General features: G+C 42.0%; 1 protein-coding gene across 7 annotated transcripts; it reads left to right on the top strand.

Annotated features, from left to right (window-relative positions):
• Nucleotides 1–941: 941 nt before the first annotated feature.
• TXLNG (taxilin gamma) lies at nt 942–22,964 on the top strand. Of its 7 annotated transcripts, none has more exons than XM_015273428.4 (10): nt 942–1,043; nt 8,185–8,497; nt 9,090–9,181; nt 12,349–12,519; nt 13,254–13,448; nt 14,243–14,362; nt 15,478–15,552; nt 17,683–17,775; nt 18,315–18,410; nt 19,666–22,964. In XM_015273428.4, the coding sequence occupies exons 2-10, from the start codon at nt 8,200–8,202 to the stop codon at nt 19,984–19,986; spliced, it is 1,461 nt and encodes a 486-aa protein (XP_015128914.1). In that variant the 5' UTR covers nt 942–1,043; nt 8,185–8,199; the 3' UTR covers nt 19,987–22,964. The 7 variants fall into 7 exon arrangements, with proteins under 7 accessions (XP_015128914.1, XP_015128909.1, XP_046758823.1 ...); XM_015273423.4 differs by lacking the exon at nt 942–1,043 and adding an exon at nt 1,231–1,418; XM_046902867.1 differs by lacking the exon at nt 942–1,043 and adding an exon at nt 1,231–1,418 and having other exon boundaries at nt 8,112–8,497.
• Nucleotides 22,965–23,405: the final 441 nt, after the last annotated feature.

Below are 23,405 nucleotides of genomic sequence, written 5' to 3'. Positions count from 1 at the left end.
TGGCATCTTGCTTGTTTCTTTAATTACAGCTGAGCATTAAGCCAGCACATGTTTACAGCACCGTCCAGGTAAGGCCCTGGGTTAATTTCTTTGTCATCATTTAATTTTAGGATCTTGTGAAGTAAAGGAGTGGTGACTCGTTTGGTTGCTTTTTTCCTTCTGTCTTCCTCCTCCAAGTCCCTTTTTTGACTGGTCACAGTGTGAGAAGTAACAGTGGAAGAAGTTCAGTTTCTATTTGGTGCCAGGATGAAAGTATTCCCAAGAAGAGCCTGGTTAGCCCATAGCTCCTTGCAGGGGTCAGTGGAAGCGGTCAGAACAGTAACCATGATGACAAGGACACAACCAAATTTACTTCTGCGTTCCAACACTTTCCTCCCCGCCTTAAATGCTGTGAGAACGCTGTAAGAAAAAGAATTAATGCCTTTCTTTCACAGTTTCCCCGTTGTTATTGGTAAGTTCTTTAAACGTTTTGTCCTAGTTATGATCAAGGCGCTCTTATTGAGGTATTTAAACCAATTTCGGGTGGTGCTGTGAGGAGCCGCGGGTTGGACTCCGCGATCCTTGGCGGGTCCTTTCCAACCCGGGATATCCTACGAAGGGAACACACTGGAGAGGCGTCAGTCAGACTGTGTCCATGTGTCCATAGCTGGGGAAGCAGTACTGTGGTATTATGTTGTGCACTGTTGTATAATGTGCAAACAACCACACAGTTCGGCCGCAGTTACGGGCCGCGTCCGCAGCGCCGGTGCCGGCTGCCCGCCTTGCGCAACGCGGCACCTGACAGACAACCGGGTCAGCCCGGCGGCGCCGCTCGGCTGTCCCTTCAAAGCGGTGACGAAGGCGCCTCGGAGCGTTAATCGGCACCGGGAGGCGGAGCAGGGAGGGAGCTGCGCTCCCGCCGCCGCCAGCCCGTGATAAAGCTCTTCGCCCCGCAACGTCCCGGCGAGCCTCGGCGGCCTCCCGCCATCCCGTGAGGTGCTTCGGCGCGCCGCTAGGACTACGTCTCCCGGCACTCCCCACGGCGGACTCGACCGCCGCTCCGGGTATGCCATGCTAAGCCCTGGGCGCGGAGCACGCCGGGAAGCGCAGTCCGCTCGCCTCGGGGAGCCCCAGCGCAGCCGGGGGAGAGAGCCGCGCTCCGGCCGGGGGGAGCAGGGAGGGCGCGAACCTCCCACGTGAGGCGGAGGGCGGCGCGGCGATTGGCTACGGGCGGAAAAGGGGCGGGCGTCCGGGACAGCTTCCGGTGCGCTCGGCCGGGCAGCTTGTTTGGATGCTGCCGTCACATCATGGCGACGCGCGGAGCGGAGGCAGCGCGGGGAGGAGGCAGCGGTGGCGGCGGCGCGGCGGGACGGAGTCGGCGCCACAGTCAGGGCCGGGGCGGCGAGGAGGCCGTGGCGGGCGCCAGCGGTAGCCCGGAGGTGAGAGCGGCGCGGCGGGGAGCGCTCCGTTCTGCCCCCGCCGGCTCGCGGCGCCTCGCTCTCCGGCCCCACGCGGCCTCCGCGCTCCGCGGCGCTCGGGCCGTGGGGGCGGTGCCGCTCTCGGGAGGCCGCGCTTCTCCGGGGGGCGCCGCGCTGGGCTCGCGGGGCGGGGTTTCTCTGCGCTCCCCCCGGCGGTTCCGCGGCCGGGGGCGGGGCGCTGCCTCCCCGCGCGCGGGGGCCGCTGGCAGCACGTGGCGGGGCCGGTACCGGCCGGGGACTCCGCTCGCCGCCCCTTCCCCGGGGACCTTTGCTGGGGAGGGGTGTGCGGCTTTGGTCCGCGAGGAGGCAGGTAGCGTTCTCAGCCCTGCCCTTGTTATCGGAAATCGCTGCATCGCTTATTTCGCACGGTGGTAACGGAGCAGAGCTCAACCCCCTTGAAACATAGCAGGGAGTATCGGGTGATTTCTACTTGGAGTATCTTTCGAGGACTGAAAATCATCCGGCGGTCTCTTGCAGGTGTATTCCTCCTTTTGCAGCGTCGTTCTTTGTAGGTTCCTTGTGCCGTGCTTTCTTGGCACTTAAGAACTTGTCCACCGGCTTTCTGCAGAAGTGCTCGGCAGATGACAGCAAAACAATTAAGTTTAGAGTAAGGAGGAAGCGAAGCGTCTCTGTGGGAAGTGATTCACGCTGTATTAAATATTTGTTTAATTAACGCCTGTCTTAGGTGCTTGCATGAAAAAGCCCCAGTGACATGTGTAGCAGCTCGCCCTGCATGTGAATGTGCCGATGGTTTACCCATTTAGGCCTTGGGTTCCGGCGGTGAGGATTTTGCTGGAGTTACAGGAAGTGTTTTCTCATGGTTTTGGTTTTTGTTTTAGCAAAAGAGTGCTTTCAGAGCACTGGAGGGAAAGATACGAATCCTCTTTTGTGGTAAATCAACACTGAGACCCTGGAGCGTGTCCAGAGAAGGGCGACAAAGCTATGGAGGGTCTGGAGCACAATTCTTATTGGGAGCAGCTGAGGTAACAGATCTTTTTCAGTCTGGAGACAAGGAGGCTCTGGGGAGACCTTATTGCTCTCTACAACTGCCTGAAGAGAGGTTGTGGTGAGGTGAGGATCGGCCTCTTCTCCTAGGTAACAGCGATAGGACAGGAGGGAATGACCTCGGGTTATGCCAGGGGAGAGTCAGGTTGCATATAAGGAAGAATTTCTTCTCAGAAAGAGTGGTGATGCAGTGGCACAGGCTGCCCAGGGAAGTGGTGGAGTCACCATCTCTGGAGATGTTCAAGAAATGTGTAGACGTGACACTGAGGGATGTGGTCAGTGGGCACGGTGTGATGGGTTGGTGGCTGATGACCTTAGACGTCTTTTTCCAACCTTAATGATTCTATGAAATACAAAAGCTGTTTTCAAAAGCGGGAGCTCTGTGTGGCAAGGCCATTGAGAGAAAATGCAGGAAGAATGGAAAGGGCACCAAAACAAGGACCTTGAGTGGGAGTATGAGAAAATGTAAGTGCCTGAGCCAGTATTAAAAGCTTGAATGTAAGGCCAACAGTACTGGTAACTTAATACTTCTAACATTTATGGAGAGAAAATATTATTGTTCAAGCAGTTGTTTCTTAATGTTCCTCTTGCTGTGCTGGGACACCTCGCCTTGCAGTGGTGATGAGTAACACTGAGGAGGAGACCTCAGTCCAATGTTCTGAAAGCAGATAAAGGAGTGCTGAGAACATCACTCTCAGCGTAAAGACAGGACAGGGTGAAGTACTTGTTGGAAATGACTTTATGACCTCACAGCTGAGATCTCAGTTCAGAGGGGAAGCCACCTCAGAGGCCATCATTTTTCTCAGGAAGTTGTAATTAAACTGCCTGGCTATTTAGGTCAGTGAACACAGTACGTAAGTGTGACATGGAGAAGCAGACTTAATAAACTAGTCTTGTGGCTACATGAGCACCTGAATGCTAGACCAGTGGAGGGAGGTGCACCTGCTCTAAAATCCAAGCTACAATTTTGTGGCATACCGAAAAGCTTAATTTTTCTTGGAGAAAAAAAAAAAAGAATAAAATTACAACCAAAAGTGGCTTTAAGCTGATTTTTAGCACAATGCAGTTAAATGAAGTTGTCTTGAGTATCTATGGTGAGCAGACATCTATTACGTGTATTTTCACATTGAGTTTTGGTGTGTTAGCAAGTAAAAGCAAATTGCTGGCATGTTAGAAGCCTAAAACTGGTTCTGCTCTGTAAACCCTTAGGATAAAGTGGCATACTTCTTGGCACAAGATTTAGATGTAACTGGTTGGTTATGTGTAATGTTCCTCCTGAAGCTTCTGGGATGTTTTTGAAAAGCATTAACAGCTCTGAAGGCAGAGGTTGTAAAGGCCTTCTTACAGTCCGGACCATCCACTGCTATGGGGAATGTAGGAAATGCTTTGGTTGTTTATTTTTTTAGGGTGCTTTGCTAACGTTTAGGAGAAGCAGGAAGTTATGACAGCTACTAATTAGGATCTGTTATTAAGAGGTACAGAGATGCAAAGTATAGGTAGTTAAGTACCCAACAGTATGCACAGGGTATTTTTAGATAGAGCAACATGGTACTAAGTAGGTACTAGAACAGAAAAGGGTCTGCACGCGTTATGTTTGGCCATGGTAGGATAGACTCTGTCTAGATTGTCTTGTGTAGGGAATGTTACTGAAGTGGCAACGTAGAATTTGACAGAGTAACACTGGCTTAATGCCTTGTGATCATAGGCAGTTTCATAAGTAGGGTGCCCGTCTTTGTGCTCTCGCCTTTTAGGTGCAAAGCAAGGTAGAGTCTTTCTGATGTGCACCTGTTTGATCAAGGCACGAGTTGAGAGAACGAGCGGGTTACTGCAATGAAACTTTGGGATTTTTGAGCAGGAGTGCTGTCATGAATAATATTCCTACAGGCATCCTCAAGCTGCTTGGCCCTGTCTTAAATGGCGTAAGGATGGGTGTGCTTATTCTGAAATATCAGTGTCTTGTAATAGCTGGATTCACAGCTACATGTGTAGCAGGTATTTTACTTGTAGTGGAGGAGTTTTAAATTTTGGTAAATACTCTTGAGATAGTACAGTATGAAGACCTGCATCCACTGTGCAGAATGTTCTTCTCAATCTTACTTAGATCTGTCAGATTATAATCCATGTACCAATCTGCTTGGAAGCTGGCTGAAACCTGAGTGACCATGGTAGCAGCTAAAAACGTAGTAGTAATTTCAGTAGCTGGGTTTTGGTGGGATGGCTTTGTTTTGTTTTTATGCAGTCAGTACTGAATCAGCACTATTACACAATGCGCTGTTGGAAGTGCTCTGTTCTGGCTGGAATGTTAAACTGCGAAGTTCACTCGTCTGATTAGCATGAATTTTGGAGGGGAAAAAGGTAACGGTTTGGGTTGTTCTGTCCATTCCTCTTCTCTCAGTGCGGCCCAGGCAAGCCAGAATGTTGGATATCTACTGTCTGAAGCGACAGCTTGCAACGCTGAAGTGAAAACGTTGTTAATCATAATCAGGAGGTCATCTAGCTGTTAGTGTTTGTGACACCTGTCAGGCAGTAATAGACTCCTCAGTGCTTAAAATGAAAAATAAACACTTTCTAATTTAGGTTAAACTCATTAGAGTTTGACTGTGTTGCCCCGCTGCTGTCAGCTCTACTAGGATTTATGGATGACAATTTGATGGGATTTGAACTTGTTTTTTAGTTAGTCTTGTGTGTCATCAATCAAGTTGTTGGTATTGCTGCTAGAACCCTTTCTCTAGCCTATTCTAGCTCGTGATCACCAGTTTCTAATTATATTTAAGCCAAGAAAATTGAGTATTGGTACCAACATGGTCTCCTGCCATGTTGTGCTTTGGTTTTGGATGGAGCAGACTTGCTTGACATTAAGTTTCAATTTGTTCCACATTCATTGGAAAACCAAGAAACCAAGAGAAGGTTGAAAAGCTCAATAGCTGTTTTCTTCCACTACTGGAAACGTAGTGCTATTATAGTGAAGTATTCGAAATGTATAGGGCGTGCGCACACGAATCTTGATCCTCAGGTTTCTTATGGGTGACTGCTGCCTTCTCTGCTAGATTTGGGAGAATGAATCTGATGTTCTGAAATTCCTCATGGTTTTTTTTTCTTTGTCCAAGAATAGAGAAGCTCCCGCAGTTGAGAAATTATTATTGTCAGTAAAGAATTGGACTGACACCTAATGTGACTTCTAGAAAAAGCTCTGCTGAATTAATGAGGTGGTGGTGTTCTCTCAGCAGAGCTGCCAGATGCTTTGGAACATGCGTACGAACACCAGCTCAGAAATGAGGGGTATGATATGAAAGGTACTCTGGCAGTTTGCTGGCAGAGTGGGTGTTTCTCAGTCCCTGGCCACGTATGTGCCCCTGCCAGTAGCTTTTCACTTTTCCTCAGAAAAGGAGGAATTTTCACGGATGAAAACAGCTCCTTGTGGACGCCTTCTTGCTGACAGTGCTCCAGAACTGCAGGAGTCCGTGGTACCTGCGCATCTGTGGTTAGGATGAGGTATTTTTGGCTCAGTTCCTCATGCTCTGGCTGTGATCAGGCCGGCCTTTTTTTAGCGTCCCTCGCGCCTTGGCTGATTTCCAGCCATCGCGAGCTCTTCTGTGCGGTTGGCAGAACGGCCTATTGCTGTGCAGTGAACTGGGCCGAGGGACTGATCTGGCTATAAACTTTGTTAGAACAAGTTGTGCAAACGCTGCTGCCAACACAACGGGGAGGTGGTCTGAAAGAGGGGAATGAGGAGAGATTGCAAGGCCGCTGCCTGGGCGCTGCCGCTGCTCGCTGTGTGCCCGCGGCCAGCCGGGCCTACCTGCTGCCTGTTGGAGCGCCCGGTGCGTCTGTGCTCCACTTTCTAAAAGAAATTCCTGAGTGTCTTCATGAGTTTCAGAAAGCCTGAAAACACTGCCTCTGCACAGAAGCTCTTGAGGTTGGGGCAGGCTTCCCCTACTTCTTGCCAGGCTTCCAAGGGTCAAGGATCCAAGCTAGAAGCCAACATCCTGCATAATGGGGAAACAGGATGTTTTGGCTGTTGTTGGTACTGCATTTCTGCCTCAGTTTCATGCTGAGATACCTCTGAACTTTCCTGCATTGCCAATGTAACGTGAGCTCTGTAGCACTCTGTATTCAGCTTCTGGATGAATTGTGTTTCGTAAAGAAGCCCTGTGCTCTGTTTTCAACCATCTGTACAAAATTCGTTTCACAAAGTTTGAATGAGCTATACGTGTTTCATATCTCATACTGTTTTTAGGAAGAAGCTCTCATTTGCTAAACCTGGAGTAGTGAGCCTTTCCCATGCAGATGGAAGTCTCATGGCTTAAGACAATCTAAGGAAAGAATGTGTTTTTAGAGCTCTAAGAAAAATGTTGGGACGGATTACAGCATCTCTGTCCATGCATTACCTTTAGAAGCTTTCATCAAGCACATTGTCTGGCATGACTGGAGGAAGATAAAGCTGCAGTGTGTTTGTCCCTAAAGCAGGTGCTTTCTACACTTCTAGAGAGCAGTGCAAAGTGAAAATATTTAATAAGTCAAAAGTTGCTTCTTAAAATCTGTACAGATTATTTGCATTTGCAGAACTTATTGTCCTTCCTGATATGTATTGCTTTAATTCCATCTTCACAAGAATGAATTTACCTTGAGATAAGGTCTAATGTAGAGGACTTGCTTTGATTGTAGCAAACAACTAAGCTCTCGTGCATGTGTTTTTTACAGTATTAATACATCTTTGTTGAATGATTTCAAATTACTTCCAAGCCTGTTAAAGAAAATGGGATTTGACCTATATCTCAAAGTACATTATTATCATTGTCTGTGTTCCTTTGACGCTGACTACTTCCTTTTGAACAGGAAGATGGTCCATCCATGCAGAATTGACACTGGGTTGTACACTCCTGGTTTTAGATGTTAACGTGATTTTTAACAATAAAACATCATCTGAAATTCATTTGTGCTTAAACAGCATCACTGCACACAAACAAGCCCTGCTTCTGTAACTACTTGAGCTGTAACTTCTAAAGTTTTGGGGGATGATTTAATGGGGGTGAATTCCAATATTTTGAAAATGGATGTGCTCCTAGTCCTGCTTATCATTCTTGTTAGACAGGCTTTCTCCAATCCTAAGTTGACAATCACATCTGCTTGAAGTAGGTTAAGCTCTTACCCATGAAGAAACGTATTTCTATGAATTTCTCGACCTTTCTTTTGGTACGGCTCTTGAATTATTTTAAGACTGCTGTCTTTCACTTCTCTGAACCTAGTATGTAATAAAGCAGTACTTAATCACGATACATGCTTGTTTCAATTTCCAGATCCTATTTTTCATGTACTTAAGGTTTCCTATACTTAGCGTTGATTTTGGGAAACACACTTTTAAGAAGTATTGTGGAGAAATGTTTTCAGTTAAGTTTGGGTGATTTAACAACACAGATGACATCACATTTGTTTTGGAGCTTCACGAGCATATCTCCATGTAAATATTTTTGCAGTGACAACATACTGAAATTGTTTCATAATAGAAAAAGTAGTGTTTTGGACTGTTGGGCTGTTTTCTTCACTGTTCTTTAGGCTTATTCTGTTTATATTTCTTTATATACGGCAGTAAGTATCATCTTGATCAACACGAGTAACAATGGACTTCTACTTTTTTTTTGTCCATGCCAGATAAAAGTGGAAGTTTCCATTTGAAATACACTGCTTGACTGTTGATTTCTGCTTTTTCCTTTCGCTTCTGAAGTTGGTTGTTGGTGCAATGGAAGAAGCTGGATCCCAGGAGATGGGAATGAATAACCAGGATCAGCTGATGAACAGCAGGTGCAATGAATTGTCTAACACAGCGTTACAGCATACACAGCCCAACTGTGATGGCCTGGAGCACACAGACATGTTGGAAGGAACTGAGTATATCACAAAGAACAGAAAGCTCCTGGGGTCCACGTGCTGCTCTCAGGAGTCTCGTGAGGAGACTCCTGGGAGAGAGGAAGCCCGTACCGATCCTCCTGATGGCCAGCAAGATCCAGAGAGCGAAAAGCACAAAGAGAAAACTTTAGGTATGTTATGCCTCAGCTTTATTTTGTAGCCAGAACTACTTGGAATACTCTGTTAAAGACAACAGAATGTATACTTTTACTTAGGAAAAAACAGTTCTTAATGCATGTGTAAGAGTCCCTCTGATACTGCTGTTTTTACAGCAGTTTATTTTTGTCATTACTAATCAGCTTTTTAACTTCCTGGTTGTTGGATTAATTTTTAAATTTGTGATTGCGGTCTTTTGTGGTCTCAGTGCTGGTGTTTGAATTCCAAAAGCGTATTAAAAGCACCTTTATGGATATCTCTTAGTAGCTAAACTTCAACCTTTTAAATTAATTCAACTTTTTCTTCCCTATTACAAGTCAAACAAAAATATTTTTGTGGTTTTAAGATTGAAGTCGCTTTTTCTGTCCAAGTTGTGTAATGGCATATAGTCAAGAAAAATGATTCGTACTGTGATGACTTCCCATTATGCAGTGATCAAAGTGGAGAACAACTTAAATCACACTAATTTCTCATGCTTCTATATTTTACTTTTAAAGACAAGCTGCTTTTCTGTTTTTTTTTTTGTTTTTTTTTTCTCAGTAAGGTTATGTTCCCTTCTTTTAATAGGAAAAGAAGTACTATTATTAATGCAAGCTTTGAACACGCTTTCTACTCCAGAGGAAAAGTTGGCAGCTTTGTGCAAAAAGTATGCTGATCTGGTAAGTAATTTGTAAAGATAGCAAGAGTTATTCATGTGTTAATATTGACGGTGGAATGCAAGAACTTCTAATCCAGGATGGTTAATGATTTTGAACGTTTCACAGTGTTGGCAGGCAGAAATGAACACACAGGCTTCTCATGAATATTGCTCCAGCAGAGCTTGTGTCTAGTCTTTTCACTTCTACAAGACTGTCTAAAACTAAAGAAAAGCTAGATTATAACTTTTTTTGACAACCTGGTACTGAATCATAACACTAGGATTAATAGGAAAGATTTTTCTTTTGGAAGTAAGTATTTTCCTAGGTTATGTCCGCGCTTTAGCATGAAGGGAAAGAACATACTTCGCTAGGGACCCGAAAAAAAATCAGTTTTGCTTAACTCTTTAGTGATTGAAGATAGAGTTGGAAGGTGTAATTTTGCTCTGTGATCATACACATAGATTTCTTCAGTAACAGACCGAAAAGGGAGAATGTGTGTCATGGTTTCATGAGAGCACCTTCAGTTACTGATCATAGGGTGCATTCCCACTCTAAATGACAGACAGGACAACTTAATCTCTAAATCAATTGATGACAAAATTGGGTGGGGAAATTGGGTCATAAGTTGTCTTTCTGGAATGTGTCTGGAGATGAAAAATGCTGCACTTGTCCATTTTGAGATGGGGACAGCCAACAGTGGAAATGACAGCCACGTGTGTTTTCCCACCATGCTTGTAGCTGCAAAATGAAAGTAAAAGCAAATGGCTGAATAGATTGAAAAAACACAAGGCTTGCCTTCTCTTGTTGTCAGGTGTAGTGTGTGTGGAAATGTTTCTGAAAATGGCTGCATAATAAACATAATGGCTGCACAACATGACATAACTCTTCTGAAGTAACCTTTTTCTCTTTTGAGAATAATGATGTCTGCAGAGCTTTGCTAATAAGTTAGTACGTAAACTTTGTAGTCACAGAAGCAATAACTATTTAAGAATGCATGTAGGTTAGCTCTTTTTTTATCCAAATCTGGCATCCTCCTTGGAGGTCTGACATGTTTTTGCTCAGTTTTTTCTTGGTCTCACATGTGTGTTCTTGTTCATATGAGTGAATTTCCTTCACAACGAACAACTTCTCTAAGAAATCACTTTCCTCTAAATGAGAAACAATAACATTTCCATAGTACAACTCAAGGATATCAAGAGAAAATACAGTTGGATTTTTTTAAGCAATTGTTTGTGCATGTGGTGCCTTTTCTGTTTGAGGAAACTGCTCTCATGTCAAGTCAGAGACAGTGGCCTGCATGAGGAGCTAGGTTAGGATGAATTCCATAATTCTTCTGAGAGAAAACAGGCTGCACCATCTTTATTTTTTGAGTTTTCTTGTTGAAGGAAAGATGTTAAACTAACTGGGGAACTGCTAGACTAAGTGATAATCATTTCCTTCAAGAAGCTTGGCAATCGAGACAGACCTGTTCACATCATGATTTTTTTTTTGCCTCTTCTGGGAGAGGTTCCATAGTCTATCATTAGAATCCCCAACCTAGGGAACCAGTTGCTCTCCCTTGCAGTTCTCAGCATCATGGGAAGTTGGGTGGGAGCTCGTGCAAGTGTAACAGTATTTTAGTTTTCATTCTTAGTGCTCTGTTCCCCTTAGGTTCAGTTTGATTTGGTTGTGCTCCTTTAAGATGCGTTCTTTCCTTCATGATCATGGTGGTGAACCACTGGCATAGGTGTCAGATTTAATGCCAGCAGAGGTTTGAACTGACAGTTTATGACAGTGCACCTACAATGCTTGTTTTCTTTTTTTAAAGATTCATCATCTTTAAAGCTCACTGTCAGGTTTTTCAGTGGTGTCTCATGAAAAGGACTGTACAATAAAGGTAGGAATGCCACTCTCCTGGCAAAAGATCTTCCACAATTTTTTTTCCTATTTTGGAATCTATCAGAAGATCAGTTTGTGATGCAGGAAGGTTTGCATCCTTGGTGATATGTCTCAAACTGGCATACTTTTACAGGCCTGAAGTTTCATAGGCATGCAGACAGTAGAGCCACTTGAAGTGTTTTTTTTCTGTCCAACCAAGAAAAAGGGCTTTTTATATTTGCATATCAAAATATTTCCTTAAGGTTACTTTGCTCCAAACTAGATGAAATACAGATTTTATTTGCTGCTCTTGTGGTGATCCTTAACTTTATTCTTCTGTGCTTTAGCTTTATTTTGAGCTCTTTCAGAAAACCGTTGTTGTATTCCATCGTGGTGATGTTCCTGGATGCCAGCCTTCTCTTCCTGTGGTGTCCTGAGGCTGAGGCACTGATAAGGAGCAGTATTCCACTTAATATTGTTACCACCTTTACAATTGATCAAACCCTAAATAATGTGGTTTCTCGGGGAGCCCAAAAATCAAATGCAATGGAACCTGCTCTTGACTAGGTGTTGTTGCAAGAAACTCTTCAACCTGCTGGATGTTCATAGAGTAGATTTTGAAGTCTGCCCTGATACAAAGTTTAGCAAATGTCAGCTACCATCCAAATAGTATAAAGAAAGTGATTTCAAAAGTTTGTTTCACGTGGTTGAGGCTACAGATCTTGTAAGTCAACAGTGCCTGGGCTATGCAGCTTTAATAATGTTTAACTTGATTTGTGTCAGGGCTGCTGGCTGTGTCTGTTCCTTTCTGAAGTCACTTAGCATTTTACAAAACGTTATCAGCTACTTCTTGCTTCAGTAGGAACACCAGTTTCGTGGCTTTCTTCTTTTTGATGTAAAAACAAGACATGCTGGATAAACAGCTGTGTGTAATTTACTGATAAGAGTGGAAAGAACTGTGGCTTGCTGAAATGCCAGTCTCAGCTGGCTTTTAATTGTATCTGCTGCATCCTCCTTTGTCAGGGCTAGTCCTGCCCTTGTAGTTGAATACAATCTGATAGCCCATGGTCAATAGGTCTGTGGTCCATGTTCTTCAATGGCAAACGTTTGTCAAGTTGGAATGTGTATATTTTCCTCTTCTGTCCTTATGTATTTAGAGTAGTCCTTAGGATGTTGGGTGTTTCTTTAAGATCAGTGGTAGGGGGTCAAATAATTTCGTTATTTGATTTCTTTGCTTTCATCTGAAATGTTTACATGTTCAGTCTGCTTTTGTAGATGCATAGAGATAATCTTGGCTGTGTTTATTTCATAAATGCACTCTCTAATGTTAGTTGGAAGAGAGCCGGAATGTTCAAAAGCAGATGAAGATACTGCAGAAAAAGCAAGCACAAGTTGTGAAGGAGAAAGTCCACTTGCAGAGCGAGCATAGCAAGGCCATTTTGGCACGCAGCAAACTGGAATCTCTCTGTCGGGAGCTTCAGCGTCATAACAAGACTTTAAAGGTTAGTTTATTGATATGAATTCTGATGCGTGGTGGTGAAAATCTCCCTTACTGATCACTGCTTAAAATTAAGCCTGTTGCTTTTTGCTTACTACTTTATCCCATGCTTATATTATTTATATCTGTATATGTCAAATAGCATGTGACATAAGTGTACCTGATTTTTAAGGTAAAGAACGTGAGGGTAGTTCAGCTGGCTTTGAACTATTCTCTAGGCTGGTTGATAGGTCGTATTACTTGCACTCAGTGGTCTTGTCGTGTTTATTTCTGGGAGCAGTAGTGATGGCTGCTGGAAAAAAATAGCACAACTGAAATAACAGCAGCATGAAATGTCAATGTGTCAGGGAAAAAAAAAGGCTTAATTATGTCAGAATCCAGTTGCTAGGAGTAAAATGGAAGAGCCATGAGATTCTTATCTGTAGTCAGCGTAGGAAATTGCATTATAGTGTCAGTTCTGTTTTTAACATTTAGGTAATTCTTGTTCTTGTGGAGGTATTCATGCAGTATCTTGAAATGCCAGTAGAAATAAGAACAAAGTTCTCTAAAGGCTTTGGAACTTCCAGATACTTCATATGGATAGATCAGTATAATATTACAGTTGTGGCTTATATTAACAATTTATAACTTGGAACTGTACCGAAGTGAATTACTGCCATCATTTCTGACTAAAAAAATATGGGAAAGGCACACAGTCCACCTTGAACATCATTACTTTCTAATAATTTCTCATAAAAGGAGGAAAACATCCAGCAAGCACGTGAAGAGGAGGAAAGGCGAAAAGAAGCAACTGCACACTTCCAGATCACTCTGAATGAAATTCAGGCTCAACTGGAGCAGCACGATATACATAACGCCAAGCTCCGTCAGGAAAATATTGAGCTGGGGGAAAAACTGAAAAAGCTCATTGAGCAGTATGCCTTGCGAGAAGAGGTACTTACATTGTGCTTCTGATGGCATTCTGTTAGTGCTTTATAAGGATTCAGTAATTATTTCAAGAGGGCCAAAACCCTACTGCTTTACAGCCACTATACCTATGACTTAAGAATATTCTTTTTACTTGACTGCCTTGAAAAGTGACGTGGTTGTTTGGCTCACTGTCTGCCATTTCTGTGGTTTTGCATCTCTGTGTTCAAAGTGCATCAAAACAGTCTTTCCCCGTGAAGGTCTCCAAACAGAAATAAGTTGTCTGGAGGTCATGGAGTCTTCCTTTTCCTTGAAAGTATTTAGAACAACGTGACCACTTCGAAGTGTATATAAAATGAGATAATTTGGGGAAGACAAAAGGTAGCAAGTTGCCTTGTGCAACTGTATGCTTGGAATTAAGACTATATAATCGTTCATTGTTTCGTGGAGTTTCATCAGCCAAGTCTATCTGCAAACCTTGCTTGTTTTGAGCTTTTTTGAGTTTATTGGGACTAGAGCTTGTAATGTTCAAAGTAATTTAAAAGCTTTATAAGAAAGAGCAGACTGCTATAGCATATCTACAAGTGTGCAAAGTGGTGACACTGTTCTAATGAGTATTAAGTATACTTCTAACTTAGGCTTCTATAAAAGACAAAAAAGTGTAGTTAGGGGAAAAAATGACATTTTAAAACCATCATTTGCTGCTTTATCTTTCACATCAAACTTGTCAAGAACGTTTCTCCCCCATACATGTACATATGTGTACCTTTGTTGACCTGTGTGCTGTTTATCTTTGACTAACGCGTTTTTTTTTCCTTCAGCATATTGATAAAGTGTTCAAGCATAAAGAACTGCAGCAGCAACTGGTGGATGCCAAACTCCAGCAAACTACCCAACTTATTAAAGAAGCAGAGGAGAAACATCAGCGGGAAAGAGAGTTTGTAAGTAAATTCTATGTATGTTAAAAAGGAAATATCAACACACCAAAACAGACTTATCATGATTTAAAGCAAATACAGCAAACACTAAACTACGGGGAATGTATTTTGGAAGTTAGAATAGCTTTTCAGTGTCAAGACTGAGGTGTAAGTTCTCTGTGTACGATGGGTACAATATTAATGTCCATCTACACAGGCATGTAGTGCTACTGTTTGCATCTACTTAATAAATGGGCTGGATATCATTTAGATTTTTCCTAGATTTGATAATGTTTCAATCTGAAACATCACAGGTTCTTGCTTGCTGTTGTGTGGCTATAAGTTCAGTTTTTAAGCTATAGGGTATAATAAAAGCAGAATAAAATGTACATTTGTCAGAGCAGCTGTCCCCAAAACTATGCCTGATATTTCACTTCTATGTTGGTAATTAGGAGCTTCCTTGCAGTCTCTCAATAAGTTGGCTTTCAATTAAAAACAAACCTTATAAGTTTGTTGCTGTCTTTTAATGGAGCTGCAACTTTCAGAAGAAGCAAGGCTTTTGCCTAGGCAATCTTAAAATGGTCATCCACTGTTAGACTGTATGCACTATTGAAAAAGAACTTTGGAATCCGAAGTTGATGAAAATCAATATAAGGATAAATCTACAAAATGCTCTCAAATGGACACAAAATTGGTTTGAACTGATCTGTAAAGGCAGTATTAATGCCTGGAGAAGTGGAGGTGGAAAATAAATTACAGAAGTTTAAAGAGAGGTATAAGTTACGTATGGATCATTAATGAAGTTCTTGTGTAATTTTAGCAGGTCGGTCTTGCTACCAAAATAGAAACATAAATTGAATCGTGCTAAAAAAAAGTCCCAGTGAAATAGTTCCTGTATGCCAGCACATGCTTTAAGTAGTGTATGTATATATATATATATATATATGGCATGGTAATAATTAAAGAACCAAAAAAACCCCACAAAACAGCAATAAAAAAGCGCATGTGTGAGGAAGTGTCGTTGAATGGCGCTTAGATGATATTAATCTTTGTTCATTTTCATCATATCTGAAGTTCTTTAAGCTATTCTTACAAATATTTCCTGACGTGCTTTTTTTTCCTCTTGCTTTTTTTTTTAGCTGCTAAAAGAAGCTACTGAGTCCAGACACAAATGTGAACAGATGAAGCAACAGGAAGCACAGCTGAAGCAGCAGGTATTTTGAAAAATGGAATACTCTTCGCTGACGGGTTTTCCAAAGCAAAAATATTGAGACATTTATGGCTGTAGTGAAATGTAACACAACTTATGGGGGGGGGGGAAGCATCCTAACCAACATTGTAGCTGCTGAAGGATTTTTTTGTGAAAGATACTTGGTGTTTTAATTAAATGTTAAACTTTATTTTTGTCAGGTAACTTCTCAGTAGTGTATTACCAAGTATAAACTGCAGAGATGTGGCACTCAATAGTTGCTGCTGAATGCCTTCGGAGAGCACTTGAGGCTAAACAATAAAGTGCTGGAGTTGGTGTTCTTTTAAATTAACAGCAGTTTAATATGATGTATTCTTTGTGGTTATTTACTGCTCTTTGCCCATATTGAAACTGCTCTCTTTGAAGGGTATCTTATTTCTGTAGTTTTTCAGGTCCAGAGAGACCATTGTGACTCTTCATGTAGAGTTGGGTGTGAATTTTTACCCGTGCAGGCTTTGAGATTTGTTCTTTACTGTTTCCATTCCATGCTGTTGTGGGGCAATGGAAGCACAAATTGTTTTGTTTATCCTTGCAATTATTCAGAATTTTTAACCTAAAGCTGAGCATCCCCAGAAAGCACTGTCTTCAGTTGCGTAAGTGCAACAGCCAGATCCTTTCTGAGAGTGGAGAGGTGGGCCACAGTTTTTGTGCTCCTGTTCTGGATCACTTGCAGTCATTGGCTACATTTGAGCCAAGCCTACGAGGCAAAGGGAAGTGGTAGGTTCAGCTAAAACTGCAGCATCTGAGAAGCATCAGATAGACCTTTCACTGTAGGCCTCTTATTGCTTCACTTTCCAGTTCTCTGTTAAGTCTCCTGGCAAGCTGTTTCTTGACCATTTTTTTCCCCATATTCTGCCTATTTTTTTTCCAAGCAGTTAGATTTGAAGTGTATGTATGCGTGTAGTTAAAATATACATGCATATCTCCACTGGAATTGGCCTTGCTTGGAGGAATCTGGACATCAATGTTTGTTTGCTGTTTGTCCCAGATAGTTTTCTTTCAATGTAATATTTTGCTTTATCTGCAAATAAGTTACCTTCTATTTAAAATCCCACTGCCTTCTTTTTTATAGTACCAGTGGGTGTACTTGTGGCTTTCTGTGGTCAGCAGATGTTGTTGTAGAATTAGATGAGCTACGAAGTTCAGTTACATTAAAGGCATAGAGTCATAATCCACAGGTCAAAAGCGAGACAATTCTTACATGATTTTTTTCTCTTATTTTTTTGAGGAAAATGTTGTAAGTGTGCCCTGAATGTAACGGTCATGCAACCCCTGATGCAACCAGTTATCTCAGTTCTCACACTTGAGATAAGAAGCTACTATTAAATGGTCTTGGCATCTGGAACTTCTGTATTCTCCAAACTTTAAATTACATGCTCATAACAGTGCATTTTTTGCTTTATGCCTCATGTTAAAACCTTTTTGGAAAGATTATGCTCATTAACATATTTTGCTGGTCCTAATGACTGACCTTGTGGTGCAGGGCAAGAAGTATTTCTATAACTGAATATTAATGCTCTTCAGTTATTAAACTGGGCTTTTCATGATTGAATGAATGCCTTCACTTCCCATAATTTTTGCTCGCTGGCTGGATTTTGTAGGTTATGAATATATATCTTGAATTCTGCATTCAGTCATGTTTATTTTGTCCCAGCCTTGGTTGTTAGCTTTGGCTGGTTAAAGTGGAACGGTAGGTCTTTTCTGAACTTAATTTTGCTTACAATATGCTGAATTTCCCCTATATTGAAGTCCATAGGTTGGGTTTTTGTGGTTTGTTTTTTTTTTTCCTCAGTGGGGAAGCAAATTTTCTGGCAGTGACTGAATACAGTGACTTGGAACATTTAATTAAACATGATATCCCTTTCTTTAGAATATTGTTGTTATATTAACATACATCACTTTCACGTGTAATTTGAATGGAGTGTTCTTAGACAGGCTCTGCATACTCCTCAGAAGAAAATTGCAGGATAGCATGAGAGAGTTTTTAGATAAATAACAAAATCATTTCTGTGTTAATTTTCCCTTGTACTGTAATGAATATTCCTGTATTTGCATGCAGCTATTCAGACTAATATTCCTGTCCTTTTACCAACAGCTTTCTCTATACATGGATAAATTTGAGGAATTCCAGACTACCATGGCAAAAAGTAATGAACTGTTTACAACCTTCAGGCAAGAAATGGAGAAGGTATTTATGGGATTACTTAGAGTATCAGAAAGAATAATATAAAAATGCGTGCTGTTGGTACTATGCATTGTAGATCTCAATATAGTGTTCACTTTCTGAAAATATGTGCGGTATTTTGAGACCTAATATGGATTTTAAAATAGGGGATAAGGATTTGTCATATCATGAAAGAGAAATGAATAGTGTTGTTCTGTGGTGGAGTTGTTTTTTTGATGTAGCTGAGTCCCAGTATCAGTTTTATGAAAGACATGCAGTGCAGGTTTGGTCTGCTGTGCTTATGTTTTTAACTTCTTGTACTAAGAATTTCATTAGTTGCTCTTGGTGGTTAGTAATCTGTTTTCTTTTAGGGAGTCAGTCTTGTTTTCTATGAAGGCAGGCTGGCTACTTGTAGGGTTGCTTCTGTACAGAAATACTTTCCTATAAAATTTGTTCAAACCAGACTTTCAAAGTAACATTATGAGGAGTCAAATTATTAATGTATACCTGCCTACCTGCGTTGCAAAACAAGCCACTGAAGTAAGTCTTGTATTCTTTTGTAGATGACTAAGAAGATCAAGAAACTGGAAAAAGAAACTATAGTGTGGCGTACAAAATGGGAAAACAACAACAAGGCTCTTCTGCAAATGGCTGAAGAGGTAATTATTTGTATCTGTTAAGCAGCAGCATGGCTACACTGCCGTTTGTGTTCTAGAGAGCTTAATATGTTTCAATATTAGATAGATAGAAGAAACTGTAGCCTCCTCTTGGATTGTCTCCCAAGTTGTCTGATGTGTAATGGTACACTACTGTTCTCCACAAATGGTGGAAAATGAGAATGAGTTTGGATTTAGATAATAACTTTTCATCACACACACACACACACACACACACACACACACACACACACACACACACACAAAGCCAACAAAGCATCATCTTTCCTTGCTCACTTTTGCCCACCTTGCCCACAAGTGGTTAGATACTGTGTATCATAAAACCATGCATGTTGAGAGAATTGACAATATTTTAATATGCTAAACAAAGCTCAGTCAGTGCTGCAGTGGAGATCCATTCTAGATACGTAAGATCTACCTGAAGGAATTAATTTGTAAGTAAGGAATTATTTATTTTCCTGCACTGCTGCTGTTTTTGCTGTCATGAGGTGCCATTACTTAATTGCATTCCAACAGGAGAGGAGTGTTCACACAGACGTAAGAATACTGTTCTTAGTTTTTCTCCTTTACTTCTGAATTCTGTCTTAAATGTGTTATGTATGATCTTGCTGAACTGTGTTGGATATCCCTAATTGCTGTCTAGGTTCTGCTATAGGACTTTATCTTTCTCCCTCCTTTTAAGGAGATAATTAAAGAGCCATGAATATGGTACTTTCCGACCTGGGTTCTGCTGCTGAATCATATTCTTAATCATAGAATCTCTCAGGTTGGAGAAGACCTTAAAGATAGAGTCCAACCACAACCTAACCATACTACCCTGACTTTAACAACCCTCTGCTAAATCATGTCCCTGAGCACCACATCCAAATGGTTTTTTACCACATCCAGGGATGGTGATTCAACCACCTCCCTGACTTCCCACTTACATTCCGATATCTTCCTATTGTTGTTAGTATTTGGTTTGATCGATAGCTCAAACCGAATGGGACTTCACCTTAGCTGATAACTCAGCCCCTAATTAGCATTGTGTAGTTAGATGGCTCTTGTTAAGCTTCAAGAGGTATCTGTTGTCACTCTTGGAAAAACCACGTGAAGTGTAGTGTCAAGTATTCCCATGTAGGATTTGACCTATCGGGTGAAGCAACATTTTCAGGATTAAATAATGGCGATTCTTTTCATCAATTAAAAAAAAAAAAATCAGTTGTATCATAAAACCTGTTTGTTTTCTGTTCCTCAGAAAACAGTAAGAGATAAAGAATACAAGGGCTTTCAGATAAAACTGGAGCGTTTGGAGAAGCTATGCAGGGCCCTTCAGACAGAAAGGAACGAGCTGAATGAGAAGGTGGAGGTCCTTAAGGAGCAAGTTTCTCTCAGAGAAGCAGATGTGGATCTAGCCGTGCAGGTGTTGCAGTCCTGTACGCTCAATTCCCACGAGGAGCTGGAAAGTCCCACTGACACAGAAGGAGGAATCCAGCCCAGCGTTGAATCACACGCAGCAAATCGTTCCGAAAAGACTGTCTCGACAAGTCCTGTTCCTGGCACTGAATCTGTAGACTAAAATGAAGTGTAAACACTGTATTGAGAGATATATTTTGTGTATAACTTTCTCTGTTGGTGGTAACTATTGGTTTTGTGGTGAAAATTTTCTTACTTTTTCTACCATATCTGTATTTTCTTAGAACTACTGGACTTATGTGGTACAGGAAGCTGCATAGCAGCTTTAAATAGCTTAAACTATAAATTTTCCACAACTGTGTTGCACATCTGCCTCATTTTTTAAAAGAAAATATTTTTCCATAAAAGGATGCATGTGCATTTCCTCCCCGCAACACGAATCACTGTCACTGTGCAGGTAGAAGAACATCGTTAGGGGGAAATAGTGACAGCGTGTCACTTTCTGCTTTAAAGAAAGGCATTCTGGTTTCGTTCATTGAGTTGCCACTCAATATACTAAAGGATTACCATTTGTCCTAAATTGGTCTATATGAGGATGTCTAATGGCCAGTAAAAGTGTCAGCTTTCCCCTCTAGTACGTTTTCATACATAATGAATGAAAAAGGTCCAGAATACAGTAAAATGTACGTTTAAGGGGGTTTTATATACTTTGTGGTATGGGGAGGAAAAAAAAAAACAAAACAGCTTTGAAAAACGTTAATTTGCAGCTGGTGAAACAGGGTGTACAACTTCTTTTCAGACTTCTCAGGGTCGTGTTGTAAAGGTTATTTTGGACTGCCTGCCCTACCTGTGAATGTGGTAAACTCAAACGCGTGAGAAGACGTGCAGCAACGCGGTGGAGTGGGGTTTTGCAGTTGGGTATCCTGTTGCACAGAAATTGGTCTCGTTCTTTCCCCCTTAGCTGCGGTGTGTCCCTAACATATATGATTATGCTGCCTAGAGAAATCCAGTGTTGTCTGGACGCATCTCTGCGGATTATCAAAAGAGCTGTGAAAAAAAACATAACTGCCTGAAGTGTAGAAGACACAAGCCTCCATCACAGAGGGGTTTGAATAGCTGTGTATGCACTGTATGTAAGCATATACTGTTGTAACTGAACGTGTCCATTCGAGTACATCTGAAGCGTACGTGGAGGATCTTGCACTCTCAACCTGGATGCTGTACCAGCTGGCGGAGTGCCTCCCCAGTTAGGTTACATGGGAGGGATGGTACTTCAGATGGTTATGGTAACATGCCACGAGCAAAGCTCCCATGTGGAGCTTCAGCCATTTAGGCTTTTCCTTTAAAAAAACAAACATATATACATATGTATGGGTGGATATATATATATATCTCCATATTTTGGCTTTTCTGAGAGCAACTAGGACCAACACTTTCTTTTGCAAGGTAATGCGTGAAATAATTACACGCTTCCCTTAACTTTAGTTCGTGTGTATGTACCGTCTAGGTTGGGTTGCTGTTGTAAGGACGATGAAAATGTGTAGCCTTTTCTGGTACTTAAAAGTTCTTTGCACTTACTTGGGAGGGGGTTTCTGAATCAAGCACATCTCTCAATGAGCTTCCCACCCTCGTTGCCCTTAACAGTTCAGTGGCTAAATTACTTGAATGTTCAGGCTGCACTGAGCTCCTGATCCTTTTTGTGTAGTGGTGTACATTGAAATAATGTAGCTGTCTCTTAAAGAGAGTAAGGTTGTGTAAGGCCTGATAAATGCGTTGTAGCTCATAGTGCTGAGAGGAGCTGTGTGAAACTGACATTTCTTACCTGGTGGAGCAAACGGGAGGCTGGCGGTGTCGTAGACGCGTGCAGGCTTTGTGCTTGTGGCCCAAGAGGAATGGAAGAAGGTAGCAGTGAGCGGGCAGGTTAGACTCAGAGCTTTGAAACGTTAATCATGCTGACCGTAAGGCTCAAACATTCTGGAAAGAAGTATTTCAGACTTGTGATTCCGATGACTTGCTTTGTAGAATCAAACCGTTCAAACAATGGTTGGTGCAAAAACTGGTTTTCAGCGAACACTAAGCGTGAATTGACTTTTCCTGAGGGAAAGTGAAAACCTTTGTATCTGATGCATCATACCCTTGGCAAGGCGGGACGTGCAGTTTTCTAGTTTTACAGTTTATTATTTGGGCATTTGTATCTTTTAACGATCCTTTCTATAGTGCTTGTTCTATATGGAGGCAAGAGCGGATTTTGGACCCTGCTGCAAGAATACTTTAAAGGGCTTCTAGAGACACGACAGATGTATAGAACAGCAATATATTTGTTACCTACTTAATCTGTAAATGAAGCAGAATGCCCCGAGTAAAGGCTTTTAAAACTGGGACATCCCTTTCGTACCCATAACGTACCCCCATCGCGCTGACTTTTCGTTGGGCTAAGTTGAGCTGTACTTTGCTTCCTGAAGCCAGTCGGTACCTTTTCATGCATTGCTTAAAGAGCGTTGTTTTAAAACGAAACATACCAATTTATATTAAGGGATGAGCTCAGCACTCTGCCATACAGCAGGCTCTTGCACTGCCAGTCTGCAGCCAAGTTGGCTCCAGTGGGGTTTTAAGTAAACTCATGTTAACGCCTTTCTTCCACTACCATGGACTGTTTAAACGGGGCTGGAAACGGATGTAGCCTGAAATACGTATGTCTGGTCATCAAAACTGGGGCCTGACTGACGGTTTCACCATGATTAAACTGGGAAAAAGCTGCATTACAGTGATGCAAGACCCAATTACGTGTATACGTACACAAGGAAGTTAGGGCTGTAGCTGATGTTTTGTCCTTCCTTTCATTATACTTACACCTGGTTACGTTACAGTTCAATTCTCAGGTGTTGCAGAAAATCTACCTCTTTGGACTGTAGATGGAAATAACTGTGAAAAAAAAGTGATGCAGAAATCTAGTTTGTGCTAAACACACTGCTTTATTTTTACAACCCATGTCTGCTTTCATGAGGAAAAAAAAAATGATAAATGAACAGGCAGTCTTTGTTTTGCTTTTCAAAAACATTTTGTAGAGATTTTTCACTAATGTGAATCTGAAATTTTATCTACTCAATTCTGTATAGATTAAGTAAATAAGTATGCTTAATATATTGGACTCCGGGTTCTTCTTTACCAGTGCATGCGTACCTCTCTGCGGAACTCAAGGTGTGTCTGGAGCTGGGGTCAGCCTGGCAGCAGGGACAGAGACGTCCCTGTAGTGGCTGGGTCAGGCTACATCACTCACTTTCACATCAGCCACCCCCAGCCCCCCTCTGGTATCTATATGTTAAATCAAAACCACACTCAGAATGTGTTCACTTCCCCTTCCTGCCCACCGCACACTGATGCAGAGCAGCCAGCGGGTCTCAAGGTAAATGCTGAAGAACGCCGTTCCCTTATATACCAGAAGGCAGATGATAACCTGCTGCAGATAAAGACCAAAAGGCATGCCTGGAAGGGCACGTGCTGGAAGGAAGTTAGCTCATGGTGGTAGACAGAAGAGCATCTTCCTGAGGAAGAAACTCCTGCAGCACGTCCCTTCTTCCAAGT

The sequence above is a fragment of the Gallus gallus genome, chromosome 1 (assembly GCF_016699485.2).
Source record: "Gallus gallus isolate bGalGal1 chromosome 1, bGalGal1.mat.broiler.GRCg7b, whole genome shotgun sequence".
Taxonomy (NCBI): domain Eukaryota; kingdom Metazoa; phylum Chordata; class Aves; order Galliformes; family Phasianidae; genus Gallus; species Gallus gallus.
This window is presented reverse-complemented; position numbering and strand designations above follow the sequence as displayed.